The sequence below is a fragment of the Anguilla rostrata genome, chromosome 14 (assembly GCF_018555375.3).
Source record: "Anguilla rostrata isolate EN2019 chromosome 14, ASM1855537v3, whole genome shotgun sequence".
Classification (NCBI taxonomy): Eukaryota; Metazoa; Chordata; class Actinopteri; order Anguilliformes; family Anguillidae; genus Anguilla; species Anguilla rostrata.
This window is the reverse complement of record NC_057946.1, coordinates 21,200,882-21,222,646: the sequence shown is the minus strand read 5'-3', so window position 1 is coordinate 21,222,646 and position 21,765 is coordinate 21,200,882. Positions and strand designations below refer to the sequence as shown.

The 21,765-nt window shown below is 48.0% G+C and overlaps 1 protein-coding gene across 6 annotated transcripts in view; it reads right to left on the bottom strand.

Moving 5' to 3' along the window:
• Window positions 1-21,765, bottom strand: part of LOC135240171 (WD repeat-containing protein 7) — a 163,127-nt gene that overhangs the window by 29,962 nt on the left and 111,400 nt on the right. For all 6 annotated transcript variants that reach the window (XM_064309517.1, XM_064309515.1, XM_064309516.1 and 3 more), the window contains one exon: window positions 7,890-8,076. In XM_064309517.1, coding sequence (XP_064165587.1) covers window positions 7,890-8,076 — 187 coding nt within the window. The remainder of the gene's footprint in view (window positions 1-7,889; window positions 8,077-21,765) is intronic.

Sequence of the window (21,765 nt, the reverse complement as noted above, 5' to 3'; positions counted from 1 at the left end):
AGCACACACGCACATTTGAACAAACACACGTGCGCACGCACGGACATGCACACCTGGACATACACACACACACACACACACACACACACACACACTCTGTCATGCACACGCATGCACACACACACACACACTCTCTCTCTCTTTGCACACGCATGCACGCACAAATGCACGCACGCACACACGCACGCATGCACACACACACACACCAACCGGTGTCCCTCTAAACTGTTCCATGACGTTTTTCTCCTGAACTGCCTCAGTATCCGACAGATGCAAATGTACCCCTGACCAATCCGTGCCGAGTAATTTATTTTTATCTGAGTCTGAAACATGTGCACTTTGCTCAAATTCTCCCTTACCTCTGCAACTGATTTAGCCTGTATAAATAAAAACAATTTTTGTTGCACAAGGTAATAATACACATCGCCAGTGAAAATAAGACCATATGGTGTGCATGCAAGCATGTGTAAATATTTTTAAAATAGCTAATCGTGCCTTTTGAATCATTCCTTGAGACAATTCTATAAACGTATATATGCAACCTTACTTCATTTACAACAAATTACAGTGCTGTAAATGAAAAACTAAAATTTATGAAGTTATCGATGGCTAAATAGTTTGAAATAATTCCACTTTGTCAAGCAATGAAATCAATCTTAAGATAAAAAATTAAACAACAACAAAATAAAAAAAAGTGAAACTGCTCAGACAATTTACACAAACACTTTTAATATTCCCTTTTAAATTCAGTTTTCATTTTGGCATTGTCAGACATTGCTATAGTCACTTTTTATTTTTCAGAAATACTCCTAAACTATAGTCATGCCAATTAAAAGAATCTACTTTTTTTTGTTCGCCTAAAAATAAGGTATTACAACACTGAAAATATTACCACCAAACAAGCTGTGAAGTCCTTGCACAAACCTGAATTTGCAAATAAACGGTGAGCTCCCCCAAGTATTCCAGAAGAAGCTGAGTACACAACTCAAACATATCCGTAAACACGGATATTCGGCTGCCTTTGATGTGCAGAAACACAGTAAACATCAGTGCTCTGATCCCCAGCAACAGCGCTACAGCTTTCCGATTCCGCTCGGTCCTGCTCGAAGAAACCACTTTGTAGGAATTCTACAACAGGGAGTGAATACTCAAATCGACAGGTTAATCACATAAATACAGCACTAATGTGCTTGTGCTTGACAACCTTCATCAAACCTCCAGTTAACCGTCATAGCGGCCTCTTTGATAATACTCATCTACCACATTTCCTGCCTCGATGCATCCAGATGCATTTTACTCTGTTATATTCTAAGACTGCAAAGCAGTTAATATTCTTGTGTAAATATAGTCATGTGCCTGAGCATTTCAATGGACTGTAGCTTAAATGTATTGTTTGAAGAAGTGAATGTTCAATTAGAATTATTCCATGAAATACTTCACACTTATATGTATAATAAAATTGCAACGTATAATTAGGGGGGGGGGAAATAACACACACACACACACACACACACAACAAACACAAGCCTACACAGCTAAATGTGCAAATATAAATATCGATGCAGATCAGTAATCAATATTCGCAAAGCCTTTTAAAATGTGAAATGAAAAAACCTTCCAGAAGAAGTCATTTCTCCCGGCTTGTCTCAAAGCATTTCACAGTCTTCAGCCCTCCTCTGGCTATTTGAAATTTTTGTCACCTTTGTTTTTGTGAATATACACACACATGCATGCATTTTTAAATATAAGCAATGAATGTATACAGATCGTTGATGCTTTCTGAGAGCATGCATAACATAAAAAATGATCCCTTCATTATATAATGCACTATACATTTTCAATACAAATGATATAAATCAGTGCAGAGATGTAGCAATTTTATTTGACAAATTACATAATTCAAAGGATATTCTTGATGAACTGTCAATGATTTGAATCTGGGCAGGAAACCTTTGATAATACTCTAACCTACAACATCTGGTCCAAAAATGTAATTCATTATGAAAATGAATCTTGTACTGTAATTCTGTTGCATGTTTGTGTCTGAATAAGAGCGTGAGAGCGGGTGTGTGTGTGTGTGTGTGTGTGTACTATATATTAGAGAATTTACCAGTCATGCACATGATTTACGAGTCACACACATGAATGATAAATGGTCTAATAGTCTCGGAATGCACCTAAAACAAGGCAGACGGAGATCCCACTCAAAGACAGAGACCCGTGCTGTCTTGACAGGGCCGAGGGAGGTGTGCATTTCTTGGTGAGAAAGCGCTCCCCTCTCCTTATTGAAAAGGGATTATTTGGGCTATCAGCGCATTTGCATGGACGTGACTTCCAGCTATTCGCTTTGTTATAACTCCATCCAACAATTTGTCAATACGCTTAGTTCAAAGATGCAGGCAGCCAAGCTGTAGATATCGCTTGCAGTTCGCATTTTTTCTTTTTCTTGTTTTTTTTTTTTTTTGTTCTTAGAAATTTCTCTCGCCCGGCATATAAATCAGAGACATGCACAGCGGATGAGAAAAGAAACACTTTATGGCGTTATGATTATTATTTAAATTCATTATTAATTATTAAATTTGTCAAGATGTTTCCCCACACGCTTCATCGTTATCATCAACCTGATGTTCTAAATATTAAATATGATATTGCATTAATAATTCTTTATTTGAATATCTGCGGGTTCGGTTATCTTGCCCCAGTGCAGGACAAATTCGAACTGCACATGCAAGATTGATCTTTAGCTGAGTTCGCTGCTGTGACTGCTGCTATTCTTGTGAGTATTCTGAGAGGTGGGCTACTGTGGCCTAACGAACATGGATGACGGTAATATGTGACGCATGACAGTTATTCTGGGCCAGCAGAATTAACCATTTAAATGAGGTTGCGAGCACAAAAAGCCTTAGCCTGATACGTCTGAGAGAGAATCACACTCCATAATACCCACAATCCTCCTAAAGCACACAATCCTTCTAACAGACTCACATAATAAAATACTGAACATAAATATCATATCTGATATAGAAATACACAATTAAATAATTTGATTATGGATGATATGGCAGTTTGGTTATTAGAAAGGGGGCCACGTTGCAGTTTATATTTATCAGATTATTGAAACTAACAGTTAGTTGTACATTTTGGTATTTTTATCATGTTGTGTGTTGACTGCATAAGAGCGCAGTACAGCTGAAAGGTACACATGTGCAATGTGTTTATGAGTCTCTAATGTGCATACGTATATGAATATGTTGTTTATATAGTGTATGCAGCAGTCAGATCAATTTCTCAGTTTGACGTAATTCTTAAGTGACACTGTACATGCACACTTTGATGTAATACACTAATATCAGACATTCGCTTTAGTCTTCTATATGAACTGAAACTCTCTCTCAGCCAATACTCCTTTATTGAGATCTAATTGATGACAACGCTAATAATACTTCGAGTTTATCGTCCTATTTTAAATGCAGGAAAAAAAAAACAAGCTAGGTCCTTCATGAAATATGAAGTCATTTAAATCTGCATTCAAATATACAAGTGACTAATGGGTTGAATGCACTAAATTCCCTTTGGAGAGAACTCAATAATTAAAACAACCCAATACAAAATAAAGCAGTGATCATTTATAAAACACATTTGGATCGGTTTCTTTATCAGTAATGCTCTTGACCAGTAGCAGTGACTGTATTACATGTTAAAAATATAATATCTATGTCCAAAACAAAAGATCATATGTGCAATAAAGAAACCGGTCTGTATGAAAAGATTAGCCTAACATCGTGATTTATAATAGTCCAGTGCAGTAAATGAGCAATAAACAGTAACAGAGTATATTTCAGCACTGCTGCTTGTAAACATGGTGTGCTCAGTTATCTAAGGAAATCATTCATTTAAGTATCCAAATAAAAAAAATAAAAAATTAAATAATAATAATAATAATAATGATAATTAATAATGATAATAGTAATGATAATGATAATAATAATAATAATAATAATAATAATAATAATAATAATAATAATAATAATAAATAAATTGTGATGAAGCTTCAGTGAAGGACCTGCTGACTGTGCGGGGGCCATTTTGCGGCTGACAGAATCGGAGGCGCGGTAAAGAGCCGGCTTCCCCCGTTTGCCGGGGCCGCCGGACGCGCTCTCCCGGTGACTCGGCATCCCGGTGGCGGCGGCCGAGCGAGGCGCTTCATCCTCGCGCGGCGGCCTAATTAAATCCCACGCATTCCGGGGGCCGTCGGAGCGTCTGCAGCGCCATAGGCTTAGCCACAGTGCCACCTACACTCCTGTTTCAGAATAGGAAATGTGCAAGCCTCCACACTAATGACAGAGCAGAATCCCAGGCCTGTAATTACGCCAGGCAGACCACGCTGCAGACCACGCTGCAGACCACGCTGCAGACCACGCTGCAGACCGCGCTGCAGACCGCGCTGCAGACCACGCTGCAGACCACGCTGCAGACCACGCTGATAACGTGGCAACCGCAGTGCAGACCGTTGACCACGCTGACAGACACGCTGCGTACATCGCCGGTGATACATGACAAAAAATGCGCAATACAGCACTTTTGATCTTACACACTGACAAAGTTATATTACTGCTGCTGTCATTCTGATGTTTAAGAATTATGCTTAGATACTAAGATCATTCTAGTTTGAATTCAGTTATTGTTATTGAAATATTATTTTACTCATCAGCCATGCAACTGGTTAAAATTGTTCCAAGTGAAGAATTACCAGAATTGTACAGTGAAATAAATAACCAGTCCAGTGGCTTGTCTGGGCATAAATGCAAGCAGCAGAATACACACACACACACGCACGCACGCACACACACACATACACAGATGCACACATGCATACACACGCACACACACACACACAGATGCACACATGCATACACACGCACGCACACACACACAGATGCACACACACACACACACACACACACACACACACGCACACATACACCCACAGAAAAACTGATAATGTCCTGAACTCTCATTTAAAAGTCCTGCAGAAAGAATATCTACATGGTCTTCCCCTTGATGTTACTGTTAAATCAGCGAGGTCTTTATCACTGCACTGTCTCACTAGCACGAGTTCTGAGGGTCTGATCAATCAGGGCACAGTCTATAGGTTTAAGAGTTCTCAGTGTTTCTACAGAACACTGCCTAGATAGCCAGCCAGCGCACACACACAGCACGCTCTTCACAATAGCATTCAGTCAGGGACGTCTAGCACTTCCCTTAATGATGAAATAAAAATACTCTAGAGCCGCTATTTGAAAAATTTCATCCATCAAATAACGAATCCATTTCAACAGTCCAGTTACTTGTGATGCGTCAGCTGAATTCCTCATTTTCCCCAATAGCTAATACAGAAGGAGCAGCGTTACTGGATCCTTAGTAATCAGTTTATGAATATCAGCGGTGGGGAGATCACAAAGATAACATGCAGTGGGAAAACTGGCAAGCACGGTGTGCAGGAGACTACAATCCCCACGATGCACAGGCACGGCTTCCTCACTTCTTTAAATAAATGGATTTACACTCTGGCGCGCCGTAATTAGGATTACACAGCGGACATGGCGGGTGTTTTCTGATGTGTTTTTTTTTAACGTAATGACGTAATTTTGGGATAAATCCCCAACCTTGGCGCCAGGTCAGCTGGAGGCGTGCGACGTGACAGGGAGACTGAGAGACATGCAAACGCGGGCGTGGGATCGATCGCAGTACATTAACGTCACGCTGATGGGCCCTCCCTGTCTGCTTTGGCCTTATCCCGGACCGTTCGCCGATAGCTGATCAATGCTGTCGATTGGCCATCGGGCTCGGGGGGGGCGGGGCGACCGCTTTAGCCGGCCCGTCTCGGCGAGCGCTGCCCGTTCCCGACGCTGGGCGGGGAGCCTCGGAGCGGGAAGGACACGCAGACGCTCGGAGCGGGAAGGACACGCAGACGCTCGCTCTGATTCCAGGCGGAGCCGCTGGCCCCAGCAGAGAGGCCCTCAGACGCGAGACAGTCCATCTCTGCTCCACTGCGGCTTCAGGTGGGAGAGACGAGGCGGCAGACCACAGCCAGGGTAAAATGCATCTTTTTCAGGGTTCAGACAGGGAAGTTTGTCTTGGCTCTCGACACCATTGCATTGAGCTTCACCCACTTCCCAAAGAAAACAGTCCCATCTCTACTATACCTCTCCCTAACCTGAGACTGATTCATTTTGTGACATTTAATTCCAATTGTCTTTTGCCACACACTGTCCCAAACGTCACTGGACAGAGTATGCCTGGCCTTAACGACGGCTGAACAGCGACTTTTATCAAACAGATGCACACGCTCAGCTAGCAGCTCACAGGGACATAGCCTGTACTGTTCACAGAGCCATCAAAAAGCAGCCTGTGTCAAAAACCCTGTGCCGAGCAGATGAGGGCCATTTCTCACACAGGGGAGGACAGCTGATCCCAGATCAGGTTTCCTCTGTCCACATGCCAGCCACATCCATTACGAGCCACTGGCAAAGCTGATCTAAAATCAGCCCTCCTGCTCTGAGACACTTCAAGAGCAGCCGTGAGTCAGCCTTGAGTGAACGACTGCTATTTTCAGTCCTCTTCCGCTCTTTAAAAAACAAACGTCTCAACTCCATTTCAAATGGCTGATAATATCCTCCGCCATCATCGCAAAGATGCACAAGCGCGCCGTTTGGAGCGGCGTGAGGGGGCCGGCGGTGACTCATGGGCGGGAGCGCTACAGGTCCGGGCCCCGCGGCGTTGTCGGGGGCGACCGCGTCGGGGCTAGGCCTCTGGTCCGCGGCGCGGGTCCTGTCGGCGTTTGGACGAGCCGGCGCTAAGTGCACAGGGGGGTAGCCCTGTCTCAGGCCCCGGCACTAATAAACCCTGAAAAATCACCGCCATTTCATCCTAACCACGTTAGCACGCGCTACACGGAAAGGCAGACATATTTATACTCATAATAAATTCGTTAAGATGGGGTTTCATCTTAATTACATAACCAGATGTTGCCAGTATTTTTCACTCGGTGTCTCGGCAGTCCAGCGCTAACCTCGTTTGCGGGGCGGTTTCTGGAAGGTTAGCGAACCGACTGATGGGTCTTGTTTCCACGGCGAAAAGGTCTCGTACATGAAGCAGTGCAGACATCATTACATCATATTAATGCGCTCCAATCGCATTAGGGCTTCGGTTTCATCCTTCAGTGTGTCAGATCCGGCGCGTCCCTCGCATTGGCGCAGTTGGGCATGTCGTACCACCCCCAGCACGCTCGTGAGTTACATAATGCGCAACAGGAAATGCAGGAACCGCAGGCCTCATCACAACCAGCTCGTACGCAAAAATGGATCACGCGGACGCACACTATTACGCACACTGCAGCACCTACAATCGCTCATACGGCATAAGGGCTGTTTTTAACCATCAAAGCCTCAAGGCACGCTCCTTTGGCCCGTACTTCTGTGAATGTTTCGGTTTTTTAAGACTACAAAAGGCTTTGTCAAGCGCAATTTGGACTTTTTTGAGGGAAAAAAGATAATAATAGTACAACGAGAAACATGACAGTAATCGTTTTAAAAAGGAAGCCCTTCATATTTACACAGGGTCTACCCACATCTGGGTGAAGCCATCACAGAAGTCCTGAAATGTCAGGAAGCACACAGCAGAGGTGAGTGAGGGCCACTGCGCTGTATCAGTCAGTAGTAAGGAGAAACACAGACTGAACACAACGCAGTGCAGTCTGCCTATTAGACTGAAAGGCACACGTCCGTATGACCTCAGTCTCAGGCAGCGCACTGCTGGTATGGGGTGGAGTCACTATTAAGGGGCGGGGCAGGGCGCGGTGGGGCGGGGCCGGGTGGGCGGAGACTCACTTTGACAGCTGCTTCTCGGCGTCGGCGCACAGCTCCAGCAGGCCCATCAGCACGGCCGACACGTCCATGTACGGCTCCCACACGGTGAAGCCCCGCCCAATCAGGTCGATGGCGGTGCGGCGGATGGTGCTGTGGGGGGGCAGCTTGGGGCTGGGGGGCTGCAGGAGCAGGAAGGTCAGCGCCTTGCCTGGGAGGTGAAAAGAGGAGGAGAGCAAAATGAGAAAAACGCCAGCACACAAGCGCACGCGTGACTTCATTTCCGTGCTGCTACCGCTCATCTGATATTCAGGAAATCCCGTCCAGGCTGAAGCGACCGTCACGGGCTCGATATCTCCTCTGCTCGGGTTTACGGTTTCAAATAGGTCTTGTGGTGAGAGCGGTGTTTGACTGTCGATTTCTTAAAGGCATGTTTTGATTTGTTTTCTGGCGTGTGTACAGCCATTGATCAAAGTGTGCTTTCCTCTTTGCTCAACACTGCTAAATGCCCCGTCGCCCGTTTGAAGCCCTGCGCAGGAGCCCAGGCTCATTCTGAAGCAGTGGAGGGGCAGACTAAGCGGGGAGAGGAGGACTGGGTCACAGAGCAAGCCGCTCATTCTGAAGCAGTGGAGAGGCAGACTAAGCAGGGAGAGGAGGACTGGGTCACAGGGCAAGCCGCTCATTCTGAAGCAGTGGAGAGGAGGACTGGGTCACAGGGCAAGCCGCTCATTCTGAAGCAGTGGAGAGGCAAACTAAGCGGGGAGAGGAGGACTGGGTCACAGGGCAAGCCGCTCATTCTGAAGCAGTGGAGAGGCAGACTAAGCGGGGAGAGGAGGACTGGGTCACAGGGCAAGCCGCTCATTCTGAAGCAGTGGAGAGGAGGACTAAGCAGGGAGAGGAGGACTGGGTCACAGGGCAAGCCGCTCACTCTGAAGCAGTGGAGAGGCAGACTAAGCGGGGAGAGGAGGACTGGGTCACAGGGCAAGCCGCTCATTCTGAGCAGTGGAAGGAGGACTAAGCGGGGAGGGGACTGGGTCACGGCAAGCCGCTCATTCTGAGCAGTGGAGAGGCAGACTAGCGGAGAGGAGCTGGTCACGGGCAGCCGCTCATCGAAGCAGTGGAGGGCAGACTAAGCGGGGAGAGGAGGACTGGGTCAGGGCAGCGCTCATTCTGAGCATGGAAGGCAGACTAAGCGGGAGAGGAGGATGGTCACAGGGCAAGCCGTCATCGAAGCAGTGGAGAGGAACTAAGCAGGGAGAGGAGGACTGGGTCACAGTGGCAAGCCGCTCATTCTGAAGCAGTGGAGGGCGACTAGCGGAGAGAGGACTGGGTCACAGGGCAAGCCGCTCATTCTGAAGCGTGGAGAGGCAAACTAAGCGGGGAAGGAGGACTGGGTCACAGGCAAGCCGCTCATTCTGAAGCATGGAGAGCAACTAAGCGGGGAGAGAGACTGGGTCACAGGGCAAGCCGCTCTTCTGAAGCAGAGGAGAGGCAATAGCGGGGAGAGGAGGACTGGTCACAGGGCAAGCCGCTCATTCTGAAGCAGTGGAGGGGCAGACTAAGCGGGGAGAGGAGGACTGGGTCACAGGGCAAGCCGCTCATTCTGAAGCAGAGGAGAGGAGGACTGGGTCACAGGGCAAGCCGCTCATTCTGAAGCAGTGGAGGGGCAGACTAAGCGGGGAGAGGAGGACTGGGTCACAGGGCAAGCCGCTCATTCTGAAGCAGTGGAGAGGCAGACTAAGCGGGGAGAGGAGGACTGGGTCACAGGGCAAGCCGCTCATTCTGAAGCAGTGGAGAGGCAGACTAAGCAGGGAGAGGAGGACTGGGTCACAGAGCAAGCCGCTCATTCTGAAGCAGTGGAGAGGCAGACTAAGCGGGGAGAGGAGGACTGGGTCACAGGGCAAGCCGCTCGTTCTGAAGCAGTGGAGAGGCAGACTAAGCGGGGAGAGGAGGACTGGGTCACAGGGCAAGCCGCTCATTCTGAAGCAGTGGAGGGCAACTAAGCGGGAGAGGAGGACTGGGTCACAGGGCAAGCCGCTCATTCTGAAGCAGTGGAGAGGCAGACTAAGCGGGGAGAGAGGACTGGGTCACAGGGCAAGCCGCTCATTCTGAAGCAGTGGAGGGGCAGACTAAGCGGGAGAGGAGGACTGGGTCACAGGGCAAGCCGCTCATTCTGAAGCAGTGAGGCAGACTAAGCGGGTAGAGAGGACTGGGTCACAGGGCAAGCCGCTCATTCTGAAGCAGTGGAGAGGCAGACTAAGCGGGGAGAGGAGGACTGGGTCACAGGGCAAGCCGCTCATTCTGAAGCAGTGGAGGGGCAGACTAAGCGGGGAGAGGAGGACTGGGTCACAGGGCAAGCCGCTCATTCTGAAGCAGTGGAGAGGCAGACTAAGCGGGGAGAGGAGGACTGGGTCACAGGGCAAGCCGCTCATTCTGAAGCAGTGGAGAGGCAGACTAAGCGGGGAGAGGAGGACTGGGTCACAGGGCAAGCCGCTCATTCTGAAGCAGTGGAGGGGCAGACTAAGCGGGGAGAGGAGGACTGGGTCACAGGGCAAGCCGCTCATTCTGAAGCAGCAGACACGCTCACACAAACATGGCGTCACCATCGCGCATCACTACCACACAGAGCCGAACGGGAAGCAGTGCCCGTCAAATTCCTAAAGCCACACAGAGACGGAATGCTCGACTCATTCTGACTACCTGGGTCTGGACAAGACCACTTGAGAAAAAAGTGCATATTCTTATTAATTTGATTTCATATATGTTTATTTCCTTTTAGCATTTGTGCCAGTACCGGCTTGGATACTGTAGGATTTTGTTTATGCTTTTATTTTAAGAGTAACAGCTGAGAGCCAAACTCATGGCAGAACAGCATTTAATCAATAATCTGTAAGGAAGATCAGGACCGCAGAGTACTTTTACAGCGGCTATATGTATATGCATCCTAAATTAAATTTAAAAAATAAAAAATAAAAATTTCCAGCTGTTTTTATAATGTAAATATATTCACCTTTCATTTAGTGCTCTGTTGAAGGGCAGAGTGCATGCCTTTTCATGAATCTTTTTTTTTTTTAACAGGAAAGCATCTGACCCTGCTACGCACACTCAGAGGAAGCAGTCATACCCATACACACGGTCCCGAGATGCAGCCTAATGATAACAGCACAGCGCTGTATAACAGCTACACCTCCTGAGGAAAGGATGCCCGGGCGACACACGCTAATGCGCCGCGTCTTCACGGCGTGGAAGAACAGGGCAGCCGCGGCCCAGCAGCACGGCCCGCCGCCACCATCCCATTAGCCATTACTGCACTTACACTGGCTCACATAATCTGCTGTTATTCATTACTGCCCCGGCCAGCCGCTCATAATCAAATCTGTCTCCAGGCATGCGGCACGGCTGCACTGCCTCTCTGCTGAGTCTCTGTTCACCTGCTCACTCGACAGGCCAGACGCAGGCACCACTCACACACACACACACACACACACAGCCTCTGCACTGCCTCTCTGCCCCGAGTCTCTGTTCACCTGCTCACACTGGACAGGCCAGACGCAGGCACCACACACACACACACACACACACACACACACACACACAGCCTCTGCACTGCCTCTCTGCCCCGAGTCTCTGTTCACCTGCTCACACTCGACAGGCCAGACGCAGGCACCACACACACACACACACACACACACACACACACAGCCTCTGCACTGCCTCTCTGCCCTGAGTCTCTGTTCACCTGCTCACACTCGACAGGCCAGACGCAGGCACCACACACACACACACACACACACACACACACACACACACACAGCCTCTGCACTGCCTCTCTGCCCCGAGTCTCAGTTCACCTGCTCACACTCGACAGGCCAGACGCAGGCACCACACACACACACACACACACACACACACACACACAGCCTCTGCACTGCCTCTCTGCTCCAAGTCTCTGTTCACCTGCTCACAATCAACAGGCCAGACGCAGGCACCACACACACACACACAGCCTCTGCACAGCCTCTCTGCCCCGAGTCTCTGTTCACCGGCTCACACTCGACAGGCCAGACGCAGGCACCACACACACACACACACACACACACACACACAGCCTCTGCACTGCCTCTCTGCTCCGAGTCTCTGTTCACCTGCTCACACTCAACAGGCCAGACGCAGGCACCACACACACGCACGCACGCACGCACGCACGCACGCACGCACGCACGCACACACGCACACACACACACACACACACACACACACACACACACAGCCTCTGCACTGCCTCTCTGCTCCGAGTCTCTGTTCACCTGCTCACACGCGACAGGCCAGACGCAGGCACCACACACACACACACACACACACACACACACAGCCTCTGCACTGCCTCTCTGCTCCGAGTCTCTGTTCACCTGCTCACACGCGACAGGCCAGACGCAGGCACCACTCACACACACACACACACACACACACACACACACACACACACACACACACCTTCACACAGCCTCTGCACTGCCTCTCTGCTCCGAGTCTCTGTTCACCTGCTCACACGCGACAGGCCAGACGCAGGCACCACACACACACACACACACACACAGCCTCTGCACTGCCTCTCTGCCCCGAGTCTCTGTTCACCTGCTCACACTGGACAGGCCAGACGCAGGCACCACACACACACACACACACACACACACACACACACAGCCTCTGCACTGCCTCTCTGCCCTGAGTCTCTGTTAACCTGCTCACACTCCAGACACAGGCACAGCACACGCATTTATATATATACACACACACACACACACACACACACACACACAGCCTCTGCACTGCCTCTCTGCTCTGAGTCTCTGTTCACCGGCTCACACTCCGGCTCTGCAACGACAGGCCAGACACAGGCACAGCACACGCATACACAGATACACAAACACACACACACACATACACAGACACACACATAGAGACACACACCCACACAGACACACGCATACACAGATACACAAACACACACCCACACAGACACACGTATACACAGATACACAAACACACACACAGGCGCACACACACTTATAGACACACACACACACGTAGACACACACACAGACACACGCATGTGCAATCACACACACACACACACGCATTCACACACATAAACCCGCATTCAAACACAGCAGCATTCTAATGCAAGCAAACACACTCGCGGATACCAAAAGCATACTCACACGAGCACACACACATACACACACACAGGCAGCTCTCTTCCTGCTTCCAGACAAAACAATTCCATTTCACTGCAATATCCTTCAGTCCCGCCGCCTGGCCGGGTCGCTGATGCTAACAGCGCTAATAATAATACTAATAACCCGTAATAATAAAATGATTTATGCTAAGCAAGACTGATGACAGAAAGCCAGCGCTGATGAAGGGGTAGATCGGCCAACGATTTTTCACGTTTGCGATGGAAAACGCGGGGGGGGGGTGGGGGTTGGGGGGCGGCGATACGAGATCGATGGAAAATCGAAGCGCGTAGCGGCGCGGCGCGGCTCAGACCCGTCCCACTCGCGCCGTGACCGGATTCGGCCGGCAGCGTTTCGACCGCGACCGCCCCGAGCAGGGCGGCGGCGGCGGCGGCGGCCATTTCGCAGATGCAGCGGAGGCGGAGTGAACCCCCCTCCCCCCCTCTCAGGGGCTCCCTGCTCGCTGCAGAGGTCAGCTGAGGCATGACCTGGCATTTGAGAGAGGCATCGCAGGGCAGATTGACCATTAAGAATGCAGCTCCGGCGCTCCCCCCCCTCCCCTCCCCTTCCCAACGCGGCTGGCTTTTCTATTAGCTCTGCTGAACACGAGCCACTTCCATGCGCACAAAGACTGACCCACGCTAGCACACAAGCCTCCATTACACCTCTCTCTCTGCCTAAAGGACAGGGAAAGGCCTGCGCATAACACAACATGTACATCACCCAGCTGGGCATATATCACCACGCATACTGATTGTGACCATTTCAATTTTTCCTTTAAATTCTTTTTTTTTTTTAAAGATAAACCCATTTAAAATTAATAAAAATAGCAACATCAAAAACAAGACGGGCACATTTTCAAAAATTACAATTCTATTTATACAATTTAAAACGACAACTTATATTTGAGAGCCATAGCAGGATTTGAATTTCAGGCCCCATTTACATACATACACAAACACACTTACATACTGTGCGTGTGTGTGTATGTATGCGTGTGTGTGTGTGTGTGTGTGTGTATGTATGCGTGTGTGTGTGTGTGTGTGTGTGTATGTATGCATGTGTGTGTGTGTGTGTATGTATGTGTGTAAGACACCTAGATGCAGAGTGCTCTATTTTAAACCTGTGCTGTGGAAGGACACACTGAAGGGCTCGGCCTGTCTCCCTGTGTTAAATGTGTCTGTGCCGCCTCATTCCCCAGTGGATGAGCGGGAAAACTGCATGTACACACACAAAATACATGCGCGTGGCCTCAAACAAACACAGACAGACACACACTGACTGACACACACACACACACACACACACACACACACAGACTGACAGACACACACACACACACACACACACACACACACACACTGACTGACACACACACACACACACACACACACACACACACACACACACACACACACACACACACACACACACACACACACAAACAAACACAGAAACACACACACAGGAAGCCAAAGGTACACAAATGAAGCACACAGAGATTATGTAACACACAGAGATTTTAGCAACCAGACCACCGAGCGCCTGACAAACTGCTGAAAAAGAAAATGACAAAGGGAAAATACTGCAGGCTAACGGCGCGAGCGCTATATACTGCCCTTATAATGCACACTGAAAGCTACTGCGCTCAGCGGGCAGCGGGACCCAGCCAGGGCATTAAATCAAACCAAAAGCCTGCGCTTCTACCGAACGCACAACAAAGAGAGGGGGAGAGAGGGAGGGGAAAAAAGAGAGGGAGAGATAGGGTGAAGGAGGAACAGAGGAAAGGAGAGGTACGCCGGACCGGAGCTCTACGCTTGTACTGGAGTTCATCATGTCAGAATACCATCTATCCAAAAAACGAATGACAGAACGGAGGCTACTTTTCTTTTCTGCTCCGGGGTCTTAAATCTCGGGCCGCCCGGCGAGGAGACAGGGAAAGGCGTTTGGCGGACACGCGCCGGGGGGATGTGGCCGCAGTGGTCAGTCTGGAGCGAGGGGGGAGGGGCTCCACAGACCGGTCACGGTGTCTGCGTGCGGCCGAGATCGGCATCGACACACAACAGACACACAAACGGACGGACAGACAGACGGAGACACAAGCACGCATACAAACACACATATAATAAACGCATAAGCGCAGCACCATACAGTATATACGCCCTCGTACTGAACACACACGCAGACGGTCGCTCACATATCCACACAAATAATACACCACATACACACAGACAATATATATGGACCTATATAAGCCTTCTGTTCTCAAACTTAAATACTCAAATCCACAGACCAGACACAATCCTCAACACGGGCAAATCAGTGAAAGATACAGCAGAGCTCACACTCACTCATAAATACAGGAGCTCGCACAGCTCCCCCCACACTGAGTAAATGACAGTTTGCAGAGTCTGAAACATCAATTTGTGCGCGTAATGACAGGTTATTGCTGCTTTTCCAATCCCGCAGAACAGCAGCCCAATCGGCGGGGCTGAAAAGAAACCTGCCCTCACAGAGTGGGCCGTGATGACAATAATCATCCCTGTGACTCCGGTCTACCTCACAACCGGCCGGTTACGGACAATTACCCGACCCGCGAGATGGAAACAAGAGCTGTGTGTGTGTGTGTGTTTGAGTGTGAGTTTGTATGTGTGTGCGCATGTGTGTGCTTGCGTGTGTGTGCGCACATGTCTGTGCGTGTGTTTGTTTGTGTGTGTGTGTGCGAGTGCGTGCGTGTTTTTGAGTGTGAGTTTGTATGTGTGTGCGCTTGTGTGTGCTTGCGTGTGTGTGTGCGCACGTGTGTGTGTGTGTGTTTGTGTGTGCGTGAGAGTGCGTGTGCTTGTGCGTGTTTATAGATATGCATGTGTACATACGCGTACGCATTCAGAGGAGATCACTACCTAACCACCTTGCACAAGCCACATAAATCAACTTCAAGAATGTGCCCACAGCCCTCACATCGTGCCAACTGACCGCCCAGCAGCTGGTGCCCTGCAGAAGCCGTCCTGTCAGCCATCTTAATTAGCACAGGAGGCAGGGGCAGCCAAAACAATGGCAGGCAGTAATTGATGCAGTCAGTGAGAGAGATACTGCCTCAGTGTTTCAGCAGGGACCTGACTCCGGTGGAAAAGTCTTTATCTCTCTGCTCTGCTGTGCTACACAGAGCTGCCCACTCCACCTGCCAGAGGCCAGAGGCTACGCAGCTTTTAACAACACTTCCTGTTTTCTGCCATTATTTAAGAATTCATTAAAATCTTTTAGATTATATTATGCTGACACTCTCAGTCACATATTCAGCTTCATCTGAATTTTCAAAGTGATATGTATGAAGGGCTGTGTAACAGGGGCATACTGTTCAGCCACACACGCGATAACACGCACGGATATGCACGCAAACACACATGGATATGCACGCAAACACACACGGACATGCACGCAAACACGCACGGATATGCACGCTAACACGCACGGATATGCGCGCTAACACACACGGATATGCGCGCAAACACACACGGACATGCACGCACACAACGACATGCACGCAACAGACAGCCGCAACACAACGATATGCACGAAACACGATGCACGCAAACACACACGGATATGCACGCTAACACACACGGATATGCACGCAAACACACACGGATATGCACGCAAACACACACGGACATGCACGCAAACACACACGGATATGCACGCTAACACGCACGGATATGCACGCGCACACGCACACACGGTGTGTAAGCAGGTGTGTTTGTGTGGGCATGTAAATGCAGCCTGAATTTCATTTTTATTCCATTGCAACAAATTCAAATCCAGGCAGGGTGGCTTACTGGACATATCAAGAACAGACTAAGCAGAGGGCTTTCATCAGACTTGGTGATTAAAAAGAAGCTAGCGAACGCTTATGTTGGTGGAATCATTTAAGAAAACTACCCAGGTGCCTTATAACTGTGCGAAAGCAGCACAAGAGCGGTGAGGCCCATTTAGACTCCGCCTCCGTGGCAGCCTGAAGCGCACGGTCCCTTCTCCCAGTCCTGCTAAATATTCAGCTAAAACCCACTGGGATTCTAAGCTGGTCTTAGCTGGTCTTTGGTTGGTCAAGGTTGGTCATAACTGGCCTGTGGCTGCTCAAAGCTGGTCAAGCTGGAGTTAGGTGGTGGCTAAACTGGTGGACTATCTGACTAGGCTGGTGAACTGTTGGTTAACCTGGTCGACCAGCTAGTAGTGTTAAAAACAGAGCTTAAACCAGCTTGACCAGCTTAAGATAGTTTTAGCTGCAATTTTCTGCCGTCTGGCAAACATGCAGCCTCTGCGGTGGCTTTAAACGGACTGCAGGGCTGATCCCCGGCGATGGGCAGGCATGGGGTTGAGTGGGCGGCATGGGGGTGAGTGGGCGGCCTGGGGGTCAGAAGCTTTAAACCCAGTAAAGTCCAAGATCCAAGATCGCTTTACCTCGGCTGCTCCAATAATATTCGTAAATGGATTAAATAGCACATACGGTGTAGGTTTTAACTTGCCGGGGCCAGGGGCAAACACAGATAAAACTGAAATGTAGTCAGGTCAAAACTGGTCAGCATGTCCCTACAGCAACCAAAAAAAAATGTACTCAAAGCATTCGGGTGAAATACAGTATGATTTTTTATAAGCATCAAACTTCTTCTCATAAACTCTAGACTTCATTTGTAACACCAGCCCGCTGAAGGTCAAAGCAAAATTTCATTCCCAATAAACTTTTATGGACAGCAGCTGTGGGACAAAACCCTAGGTAGGGATGCAACTTTAGAGGCATAATTCATATAACTTTAAACACCCCTGTCACGTTTAATTTCAACTATAAAACAACAGGATTATCGCAAATAGGAGGTTTAAGAAATAGTTTTTAGAAAACACTACGAAGACGATATGGTTTATCACTAAAAATGTTGTCATTAATTCAATGTGGCTACAGCAAAATTACATGAGGCTACATTTCAGGGATTACCTAAATTATTATATATATTATATATATATATATATTAGATATACATGTATCCATGTGAATGCTATTTTGGGGGTTTTATTTGGGTTTTAATTGTTATTGCTGATTACACACAATTCATTAATATTGCCTTCATTTGACGACACGAGGCCAACAATGCAAGCCTTCATCTACATTTGGCCTCAATCAACACATGTCCTTAACTTCCGCAACACTTCCTCACTTACAGAACAATTTAAATGGCTTCTATCTTCACAAACACTGTTTGGTGAGTAAAAAAATGATCATAAAAGTCACCAAACAACGTTAATAAAAACACAAACGAACAATTGCTTTAGTTTTTAAACTAAACTTAATGACAAATGTTGATTGAATCCAGGCTTTTGACAACACCACAACTGCATGCCAGGATTACAAGGCGCATTAAATTACAGATCTGAGACAACGTCAACCTGTCATGATCCTGCTTAACGACACGCCTCAAAGCAGCCGTATGGAAAAACTAGCCCAAATGCAAGAAAAGCCTATGACAATCGTCTGGAAGCTTACATGAACACAAGCTCAATGCTTTGGTCTTTTCCCCCTTACCACTTGTCGTCCGCTGAGCTTCATGAATAGCCTGTGCAATCTGTGCCTGATCAGCAGGGCTGTTTTTCCACATGTAATGAGCTCAAGACGAGAGGCTAGGCTGACCGGGGGAAGACTGGCCTTCCGGGCAGGCGCGTCCTACAGTTCTACAGCAGCTCTGAGCACATACAGTACAGCCAAACGTGTGGCGTGATTCTCACAAACGCTTCGCGTGGGGGATAAACAGCCTCCCGCTACGTTACGACTCCCCTGGTATTGACGTTTTTTGGTAACTGGACCGTGTCCGTGTCCGTGTCATCTCCCAAACTTACGCAGCAGTCTCGCGCGTCCATCTGTGCTCGCCAGCTCAGAGCCACCGCACGGAGCATGTCCGAACTCTCCACGCCAGCATTGGTCACGGGGAAGAGACCGCGGCCAAGGATTAGCCATGGTCCAGTCCCCCCGATCCGCTTAACTGAGGACAGAGAGGGACGCAGGCCCAAGAGCGCTGATCGATACCTTTACAGGAAGGACCTGGGAATAGCCCCCCACAAACACACACACCCCAGAGACACCAACAGCCCCCTGAGGAAATTCATGCTAGCCACCATAATCTTTGTGAAAACTGAGAAACCTTTCCACGTTCCCTGAGGAAACTATATACAACCTAAATCAAAATTTTTGTTCTTATTTTTCACATATTCACGTATTTTCACGTAATTTTTTTTCTTAACAAATAGTCTGAAAGAGAACCAGTGACTGAAATGTGCTTGCTCTCGGATTTCCCAAGAACGGAGTGGAAATTTTGAAGATAATGTTTAATTCTGCCTAAACACAGTTTTTTGAATCGAAAGCCGTTGCCACACTCAGCACAAGCCAGAAATGTTCTCCAGAATGCAAAAGTTCAGCTGCTCCGTTAATGGTGCCCAAGGACAGGGTATCTCCTAATTACTCCCAACGTGGCAAAAAATTTATGGGCCCCCCGGAACCAGGCCTAGCCGGGGAGAGATGGGGAGTCCATTTCTCAGCCCGGACATCTTTGTTTAAGCTTTGACTTGGCTTAAATGAATGAATTAATATTGACAAAACATCAACTAAGCTAATGAGTTGTTAGTTAAGGCAATAAACATGTCACATTAGAGTCGTGCCAGTAAAGAGCTAATTAGCCCAGGAAAAGCTGTGGCGATTGGAGATGCGCTGATCGTCAGCTTTTAACCTTTGAGTCCATTATCACGTAATGGAGGGTGGTGGTGGGGAGGCGGAGCTATTCTAATCAGAACTCTTCATTTGTTGACATGCAATAGGCACTGAATTCATTGGGTGCACCCATGTGCCTGTTAATGCAGGCCACACCATTTCCAGTGTCCAAAAGCCAAGCACGGGTTAGTTCGGAAACCAAATGTCAATGAGCCAGATGACATCACATGAAGAAGACACAGGAAATGAAATCGCATGATACCAATGAAGGAGCCTAAATGTTTGCAGCACATTTCTAATAAAGATGAATTCATAGTGCTGCACTCACCATTTCCTTAATGGCAAATCTCTAAATCTTTGCTTCATGTAGGCAACAGGCACAGGATCTTAAGTGTTATTGTCGGTACTGTTATCACCGCCTATCCATAAGATACCATTCTGAATAGATGACTGGTGTGCGAAAAACCACACGCCAATGAATATATGAATCATTGGCTATTCATGGATCCAATCAAGACACTGAATCTAACTATCACAGATAACAGACTGCACTGGTTACCATGAAAATGGCACAGTCCCATGATCAAACACTAATTAAGGTGGCTTTTTTTCCGTTTAAATCAATATTGTTTTTCATCGGTAAGTAGCATTTGGTTTCAAATCGGTACAAATATTTATTCAGATCAATACAAGACAATGTGTGGCAGTAGGAAGGGTCCTGGGCTTTTTTGGGGTTTGTAGGTCTGAATCTCGTATGGGACACTGGTGATGTACGCAGCCATACAAATGGGCTAAAGAGCATGTATAATTATCTGCTACTTTAAGCACCGTATGTCGTTTTGGGTACGTGAACTAAACTGCACACAATATATTTATTAAAAGCCCCAGATTAAAACATAATGGATGAGCTATTTTCAAGTGTAAGCAGGAAAAATATAGCTGTGAATTAGACATTTAAAATACACACAGATGGCATTTACAAACTTGGAATTTTAGAGCTACAGATGAAATTATTTTGAGAAAAATGGAAAAGATAATTATCTTCCCTGGTACTTCAAGCAGCATTCTTGTATTTTACAGCAATATATAGATATATATATATATATATATATAGTGTTTTATAGTTTTACAATTTGCACGGAGGCAGTTAATAGTAAGTACACGGCGATGTCCAGTAACAGATTAAACCTTAGCGTTCTGATCACAAATCCAAGGTCGACCTCCGCTATCGCACAGCACTGCATCAATGTTCACGACCATTTCGAACACAAAGTCAACCGATTTCAGAAAATGTAGCACTTAGTGGTCAGGCATTGAACCGTGCAAGCAGGGAGGGACCCCGCGAGCGGTTTAAACAGTGTCCATGCATCCTGGGGCCCTAAACACAGACCCCATACTGGTCCCAGTGACCAGTTTCAATTCAACACACCCCACACTGGCTACCAATTTTCTTTTCCTATTCTTTTTTCCCCTCGCCAGCTGCGATACTGCCTGGCCTTATGGTCTCCTCTCTTTTTTTTCCAGGGGATTCAGATCTCTCCCGAAGAGAGAGGGGAAAAAAAGGTCTTTCATCCCATTAAAGTTGGCCAATCCTTTCTGTTTATTTCTGAAGCCTTGTTACTGGAGGCCGAGCACCAGCTCAGCACCTGCAGTGGTCAAATGGAAAGTGAAGGCGAAATCAATGAGAGACGCAGAGAGGAGAGAGGAGGTGGAGAAGAGAGGAGGTGGAGGAGAGAGGAGGCGGAGCGGGGTTGGGAAGCGCGCGGGCGGGAATCCCGCCAGGCTGCCCCAGTCGCCGCTGGCTCCCATAATGCATCTCCGCACGCATTCACAGGTCACAGAGAAGGGGGCCGGACGCCATCATTGCACTCTGTGTGCACTCACAGTTACACTCTGTGAGCACTCACAGTTACGCTCT